Source organism: Halichoerus grypus, chromosome 15, assembly GCF_964656455.1.
Source record: "Halichoerus grypus chromosome 15, mHalGry1.hap1.1, whole genome shotgun sequence".
NCBI lineage: Eukaryota > Metazoa > Chordata > Mammalia > Carnivora > Phocidae > Halichoerus > Halichoerus grypus.
The window spans coordinates 49,912,276-49,920,280 of NC_135726.1; the positions used below are offsets into that span (position 1 = coordinate 49,912,276).

The 8,005-nt window shown below is 54.3% G+C and overlaps 1 protein-coding gene across 6 annotated transcripts; it reads left to right on the forward strand.

Annotated features, from left to right (window-relative positions):
- The first annotated feature begins 748 nt into the window (after positions 1-748).
- ZNF575 (zinc finger protein 575) lies at positions 749-4,274 on the forward strand. 6 transcript variants are annotated; one of them, XM_078062737.1, is made up of 4 exons: positions 749-1,279; positions 1,560-1,674; positions 2,003-2,248; positions 2,712-4,274. In XM_078062737.1, exons 3-4 carry the CDS (start codon positions 2,167-2,169, stop codon positions 3,368-3,370), a joined length of 741 nt encoding a protein of 246 aa, XP_077918863.1. In that variant the 5' UTR covers positions 749-1,279; positions 1,560-1,674; positions 2,003-2,166; the 3' UTR covers positions 3,371-4,274. The 6 variants fall into 6 exon arrangements, with proteins under 6 accessions (XP_077918863.1, XP_035963235.1, XP_035963234.1 ...); XM_036107342.2 differs by having other exon boundaries at positions 1,560-1,655; XM_036107341.2 differs by having other exon boundaries at positions 750-1,279; positions 2,091-2,248.
- Positions 4,275-8,005: the final 3,731 nt, after the last annotated feature.

Genomic DNA, 8,005 nt, shown 5'->3' on the forward strand with positions numbered 1-8,005 from the left:
TTTTAAAAAATAAAAGAAAGATTCCCAGAACACAGCATGCTCCTTCCCATCTTGAGCTCTCTTCACTTGCTGTTCTGGGACGACCTTGATCCCATCATGGCCTAGTTCAATGCACAATAAAAACAAGAAGTAGTATTGGTAACGTGTACTGACCACTGTAGCCACTGTTCTAAACTTTCCATTGATTACTGAATTTCATCCTAACAACGCAGAAAGGTGGAGAGACTTGGCCAACCTTACACAGCTAGAAAGTGGCCGAGCCAACCAGATACCCAGGCAATCTGGCTCCAGAGCTCGAATAACCCCACCGTCTAACTCCCACGGCTCCCAGGACTCACCAGACCTTGTGGGTTATCAGACTGAAGACCCACCCAATGCAGGGCATTTTTATGGGCACTTCACGGTCACTCCCGTGGTGGGCAGAAAAGTGCACCATCACGGCCCGGGGAAGGGTGCCAAGCGTGCCACCCTGGGCCTGGCACCAGGAGCTCCAGCCCTCCCAAGAACTCGGGCTGGGATGCTTCGGGAACCGCCGCCCCCATCCGCCGCCCCCATCCCCACGCCAACACAAGAACCGCGGCATCGGGGTGGGAGGGGCTGAGATTCTCGAATCACCCAATGGCGAAGGGTGCCGGGGCGCTATGCAAAATAACATGTTTTTTATTGGGCGTCAGCCTGCTCGAAGCCTCGCGTCCCGCCCCGCCCTCTCACTAATTGGCCTGGCTTCTTTGCAAATGCTTTGAGGGGTGAAATGTGCAGCCGGCTCTTCAAACTCCCTTCGGAGAGGGAACTCAAGCTCCCAACGGAATCTCGAAAGGGAGGGGGACAGAGAAAAGGAAGGCGCATATGTTGGGCACTGTCTCAGTGATCTCTAAGCGCAGGTTCCCCGAGTTAGGTCCTGCACGTGCTTGACTCCAGTCAGCCACCGTAGTCCCCGCAACCCGCAGTATACTTTCTTATGGCCCTTCTACCCGTAGCTCGGCGCTTGCTCACCAACTTGCCTGCCTTGCGCACTCACCCCTCCTTCCATTTCTTCTCCCCCGCAGCAGCCTCCGCTGGCTGCGACTGCGCATGCGTACTGACGCCCCCACTGGCCCCGCGTGGGAGGAGGGGATAGAAATGAGGCTGGGCCGAGAAGCTCACGCGCGCTCCCTCCCCTCCCGTCGCTGGGCACGCGCCGGGCGGTGCAGCTTTGCCGCGTCCGAGGGCAGCGCAGCAGCTGCAGTGGCCGCTGCGGGAGGGGCCCGGAGCCCCGCCCCCGGGGAGGAGCCTTCCGCAGGTGAGGCGGGCACGGGTCCGGGCCTGGACGCCTGGGTCTTCGGGAAGTGGATTGGGGGCTGGACGCCAGGATCTCCCGGAAAGGAATCGATTGGCGTCCTGATGCATAGGTTCCGGAGGGGCTGCATTGGTGCCTGAGCCTTGGTAGGGTGCATTGGTGCCCGAATGCCATGATTCCGAGGCGTGCATTGAGGCCCGGACGCTTGGGATCCCGAGGGAAAAATCCAGTAGGGGTCTCTGGATCGCAAGACACGCCACGTTCTTTCTGCATTTCCCTCTAGGTCTCCCCTCTACCCTCCACGCTGGGGATGAAATTTAGCAACAAGAAGGAAGCAGTTCACGCGGCGTCAATGGACTGAGACTAAACCAAGACTCGGGTAAAGCTACCTATTGGAGGTGAAATCCCGCCCACTGAGCTCAGGCTCCTCCCCTGAGACAGTTGTAAAATCCCGCCCTCTCCGCTCGAAGGCCCCTCCCCTGGGTCTGAGTTGCTTTGGGTCCTGTCTGTATAGCCCCGCCCATTCCCGTCTTTGCTTCCACGGCTGGGAGGTTCTGTTGGGGGGAGGTCCCGCCCACTCGAGGTAGAGGCCTAGCCAGCTCCGCGCTCAGGGCGGCCCCTGAGTTTAAGTAGTAGAGGCCCCGCCCACTCGGCTCCAGGGCTCCAACCCTGGGTCTAAGTCGCAAAGGGTCATGTTTGCATAAACCCCGCCCGTTGTGCTCTTAGGCTCCGCCTTCGCGTAAGGCCCGCCCTAGCCTTTGGATCCCAGGCTTAAAAAGACCTTGCTCCTGAACAGACTGGTCCCTGATTTTAGGCCCTACAGCCCTATCCCCATCAGCCTGGTAATCACCGGCATCGCCTACCTCCCTCTGGGTTCCTGGGCCAGCAAGATGCTGGAACGAGATGCAGAGTCCGCGGCCGGGGACACCGATCCTAGTCCCACTGGCAAGGAACCAATAACCAAGGGAGGAGGTGAGAGCAGTCCCGCCCGTGGGTAGGGGGGCACAGGAATTGGGGCTAAGAAAATCATATTTTGAGGGAATCTCAGGGTGAAAGTTTGAAGGCCTAGGGTGATGACCATTTGGGATACTCCACAAATATGTTCTGGGGAATCCTACTATTGGCTTTGGGGAACTTCAGTGATTTTTTAGGACTCAGAAAATTAAGGGTCAGGGGGTTTGATATGCGGAATTTCAGGGTGATCACTTGGGAATATACTAGAAACGGACATCTTAGTAGCTTTGGGATTCCAGCCAGGTAACCCTTTGGAGCCCCTTTGGATGATGCATGGCATAAGGTGGGGAATAGAGACATGTCATTTGAGGAATCCCAGATGACCCCTGAGGTGTCAAGGTTGGGGTGGGGGAAGGGAAGCCTGGCCTAGATTCAGGGTGTTGGTTGATGCCTGGAGCCCACCAGCCCTCCTGTCCTGTAGCTCCCCACCAGGGCTCGCCGCAGAAGCCCAGCGAGTCGGTTCCAGGGCCTGCCACGTCCGCGGGGGCGCCTTCTCGACCCCGCCGGCGGCCCCCGCCCCAGCGCCCGCACCGCTGCCCTGACTGTGACAAGGCCTTCTCGTACCCGTCCAAGCTGGCCACGCACCGGCTGGCACACGGCGGCACCCGCCCCCATCCGTGCCCCGATTGCCCCAAGGCCTTCTCCTACCCCTCCAAGCTGGCAGCCCACCGCCTCACGCACAGTGGTGCCCGCCCACACCCGTGCCCGCACTGCCCAAAGGCCTTTGGCCACCGCTCCAAGCTGGCAGCCCACCTCTGGACCCATGCACCCGCCCGCCCCTACCCGTGCCCGGACTGCCCCAAGTCCTTCTGCTACCCCTCCAAGCTGGCAGCCCACCGCCACACGCACCATGCCACCGACGCCCGCCCCTATCCTTGCCCGCACTGCCCCAAGGCTTTTTCATTCCCCTCCAAACTGGCCGCCCATCGCCTCTGTCACGACCCCCCGACGGCACCAGGCAGCCAGGCCACAGCCCGGCATCGCTGCTCCAGCTGCGACCAGGCCTTTGGCCAAAGACGCCTCCTGCTCCTTCACCAGCGCAGCCACCACCAGGCTGAGAGCCAGGGGGAGCGTGAGTGAGTCTTCCCCTTGGCTCACGGCGCCCTCTGCCACCAGCCTGGGTCAATAAAGAGGCGGCATTTTTAAGCTGGGCTGTATGGACTTGGCTTGACCAGACAGCTGGCAGGGAGACTGGCTCCACACTGGGCTCCAACTTATAAGGCTGAGGAACTCTTTGCTCACCTGTTTTGGGGGAGGGGAAGGTGTCACCCACAGAAAGTTAGCGCTGGGCCCCAAACCATGGGCTTGGAGCTGGGGTTTGAAAGCAAGCCCTGGCTCTGGTTTTTCCCTATTTATAAGGCAAAAGTAAAAAGTCTGCTAGCATCGTTGTTTGCTGAGGAATGTGGGGAACAGGGTCTCTCCTTATTGTAAGTTAAATTGGTGCCTCCATCTTGGCCATTTGACTGTCCATAAAAAAATTAAAATGTTCACATGCCCGTGTCAACTATTCCACTTCTAGGAACTTATCCTATAGATAAACTGAAGCACTGAAAAAGGCATAAGGATGTTCCTATGTTCAAAAAGGCATAAGGATGTTGGGAAACCACCCAAGTGCCCATCAAGAGGGGACCAGCTAATGAAATACAATACAGCCATAGAATGGACTATGTTGCTATAGGAAAAAAACTCTATTTGTACAGATGTGGAATGAGTCCCTAAATATACGAAATGATAAAAGCAAGAACAAAGGGCATGCTGCCAATAGTATAAACATTTTTTAAAGCTCAAGCTTTGGAGCCAGCCCTGACCCACTACTTATGAGCCAGGCGGCCCTGGACAAGCTTTGTCACTTCTCTGGACTCAGATGCCTTATCTATAACATGGGAGTGCTAGGAGGCCTTTGTAAGGGCACAAGCATCATCTCTGGCATCACTTCCCTTCTTGGAGCCTGTTTCTTCTGCTATAAAATAAGAATGAGCTAACAGTGGACTGCGCTTCGTTCTTCAGATGTGTATTAATCACCTGTAGTGTGCTGGACTCTGCCCAGGGTGGTAGGCACACAGCAGTGAACAAGACAGGCCTGGTCTAGCGAGGGGGAGTGGGTGCTAATCAAGTGGTGGCCAAAAAAAGAAAGAAAAGAAAAAAAAGTAAAGGAGCCAAGTCCATCTTAAAGAACAAAGTAGGGGAGGGAGCCTTGCCCCCCACCCCCACCCCCAGCCCAGGTACCAAGAATGATTTCAAAGTCGTAGGAATGACATCTGTGGTGTTGGCATGGGAACAGGCGAGTGGAAGAGGACCGAGGGCTCAGAAACGGCCCGGTGCTTACAGGAGGTCCTGACAAGTGACAATCCCCATGACTAGATTAGGGGTTGGCACACTTTTTCTGGAAAGGGCCCGATGGTATGTACTTTTAGGTTTTGCAGGCCACGGCGTCTGCCACAACGACCCAGCTCTGCCCCTGGAGTCCAAAAGCAGCCACACACATTATGATACACGAATGAATGAGTGTGGCTCTGGCCCAGTAAAACTTTACAAAATGGTAGGTGAGCTGGATTTTGCCTATGGGATGTAGTTTGCAGATCTCTGCTGTAGGTGAATGGGGCAAGGACAGGCTCATCTGTGAATGAGCTGAGAGATCTGGAAAAAAATTAAGTGGGATCCTGTGGAGGCAGAATAATGGTCCCCCAAAGAGGTCCACGTCCTAATCCCCAGAACCTGAGTATGTTAGTTTACATATGGCAGAAGGGGCTTGGCAGATTTGTGATTAAGGATCTTATCTTGAGATGGGGAGATTATCCTGATTATTCCAGGGGGCCCAATGTAATCACAAGGGTCCTTATATGGGAAAGAGGGAAGCAGAAGAGTCAGAGGGGATGTGACAATGGAAATGGACACCAGAGGGATGCAGGGCCATGATTCAAGGGACTCAGGCAGCCTCTAGAGACTGGGATAGGTAAGGAAATGGATCCTCCCCGGAAGGGACACAGCCTTGCAGACACCATGATTTTAGGCCACTGAGACAAAAGTTGGACTACTGACCTACAGAACTATAAGCAAATACATTTGTGTTGTTTAAGGCTACTAAGCTTGGGATAGTTTGTTACAGCAGCAATAGGAAACATACAGATCCCGATCTCATACCATACACAAAAATAAGTTTCTGGTGATTTAAGATCGAAATTTGAAAAACAAAATGGAAATAATAAAGGAGAATATCTTTGTAACCTCAGAAGTACAGAAAGAATCCTTAAGATACAAGAAATGTACATCATAGAGGAAGAGACTGGTAGATTTGACCATAAACAAATCAAGTTACAACTATGGCGAGAGATACAGTATTATGAGTGTATACCGGGCACATACTATTATATAGAGGGTTAGCAAAGACCTTTTTTTTTTTTTTAAAGATTTTATTTATTTATTTGAGAGAGCGAGAAAGAGAGAGAGAGCATATGAGAGGGAGGAGGGTCAGAGGGAGAAGCAGACTCCCTGCTGAGCAGGAAGCCCGATGCGGGACTCGATCCCGGGACTCCAGGATCATGACCTGAGCCGAAGGCAGTTGCTTAACCAACTGAGCCACCCAGGCGCCCAGCAAAGACCTTTTTGAGGAGGTAGAGTTTTACTTGTGATCTGAAATGTGCAGATGGAATGAGAGATGGTTTGTGGAAGTATCCAGCATCAGGGGTGGCACCGGGCAGGCGAATGCAAATTAGCAGGCCGCTAGACCAGCCGCTAGCTAGACCCAGTCCACTGGGCAAGGCCTTGGGGAAGGGGTGGGCGAGGAGGAGGATTAAGTCCCTCCATGCCAGAAGTACGGTTGCTATCAAGGTTTACATACAGAGCTGACTTGGAAGATTTCCTCCACAGCAACACACCACCGTCAAAGTTTCAGGGACAAATGCATTTGCGAGGTGTCGATCTGGTCCAACCGTTGACGTAGAGATGGGGAAACAGGCCAGGAAAGATGGGATTTGCCTGCATCCACACAGCAGGCCAGTGCTGAGCCAGGGCGGATCCTGAGTCTGTGACACGCTGACCTCCCGCTGCTCCTTGTATAGGTCAAGCCGGTTCCTGCCTGGGGGCCTTTGCACCTGCTTTTCCTCCACCTGGAATGGTTCCCCCAGACTCTCCCTTATTTCTCCCAAGTCCCTGCAGAGGGGTCAGTCCTCTGACACACCTTCCCCACTGACCCTCTCTGAACCACGCCACCCTGTCCCATGGCTCTGTAACACTGCCCTGTGTTCGTGCTCAACCCTGCACAACACACTCACGTCTCTCCACCAGCGGAATGTCAGCCCTGTGAGAACGGGGCCTCGTGTCTCTTTTTCACACCGTAGTCCCACCGTCTCACACACGGTGGGCGCAGTAGGCAGAGTAACAGCCTCCTAAAGATGTCCACATGCTGATCCCTGGAACCCATGAATCTGCTATGTGGCAAAGGAGAATTAGGGTGGAAGGAATCAAAGTTGCTAATCCGAGGACTTTAAAACAGGGAGATTATCCCAGATTATCCAGGCGGGCTCGGTGTAAACACAAGGATCTCTGAAGGTGGAAGGAGGAGACAGAAGAGTCCGTCTCAGAGTGATGTGGCGTGAGGAAGACCACTGGCCACTGCTGGCTTTGAATACGGAAGGGGAACTGGGGAAAAGACAAGAACGCAGATTTCCCCCAGAGCCTCCAGAAGAAGCACTGCCCTGCCTACACCCTGAGTTTCAGTCCCTTTTGGACTTCAGACCTCCAGACCTGTAAGGTTATAAATTTCTGTAGGTTTAAGACATAAAGTTTGTGGTAATTTGTTACTGAGCTCTGACTGCCCTTTGCTCTGCTCCAACCCCCTCCTGACCTCCCCAGCTCCAGGATAATGTCCAAGCTTCTCAACCTGCCGTTCGAAGCCCTTCAGGACAGCCCTGTCCTTTTGCTTCGACAGTGACGTGAATGTTCTTCATCTGTGTGCTCTATTACAGCTGCCAGTGGGCACCTGAAATGTGGCCGGTGTGACCGACAAAGTAAACTCGTCCCTTCACGTCACTGTAGTTCATTTAAATAGCTACCCGGGTCCAGGGGCTACCGTGTTAGCACAGCTGCAAGGACTATGTCCCTCCTTCCAGAGAGATCCGCCCCTAAAGCCTCTTAAGCAACTGACCCCGGGGAGCGAGGCTGGTTCCCACGTCCTGGCCTCTGCCCGCACCATGGCCCGTGCCTAGAACTCCATCCTAGCTTCCGCCCGATTCCCTAACACCCCGCTCAGTTCCCAACTTAAATGTGGTGGATGCTCGAAGGGCGTGATTAAAATACCCCTCCCCCTGTTCTACCATTGCGCTGACAGTTCTACAGCCACTTCTGCAAGCCCTGGAGAAAGGGAGCTATCCCTGGCCCAGGGGAGCTGAGACGGACTTCAAGAGAGAAGCACACCTCACGAGCATCCAGACCTCCAGCCCAGGACCAACAGAGGGACAAACAAGACCCAGGAATGGGCTCAGAGGGCTGGAACCCCAATTCCCTGCCACCTGCCACCACAGGGGAAAGTGGCCAGGGAGAAGTAACAAAGAGCTCCTTCCCTACCAAACCCCTGATAGAGAGTACCTCAATTCTTCCCAGGACCCCAGGGCAGCCAAGATACCTGACCCTCAGAAGAGAAGCAAAAACAAAACACATGACAGAAAGCTGGGAGCCTCTAGGAGGTTCAGGAGACTTCTGAGTAAGAGGGGCAGCTGC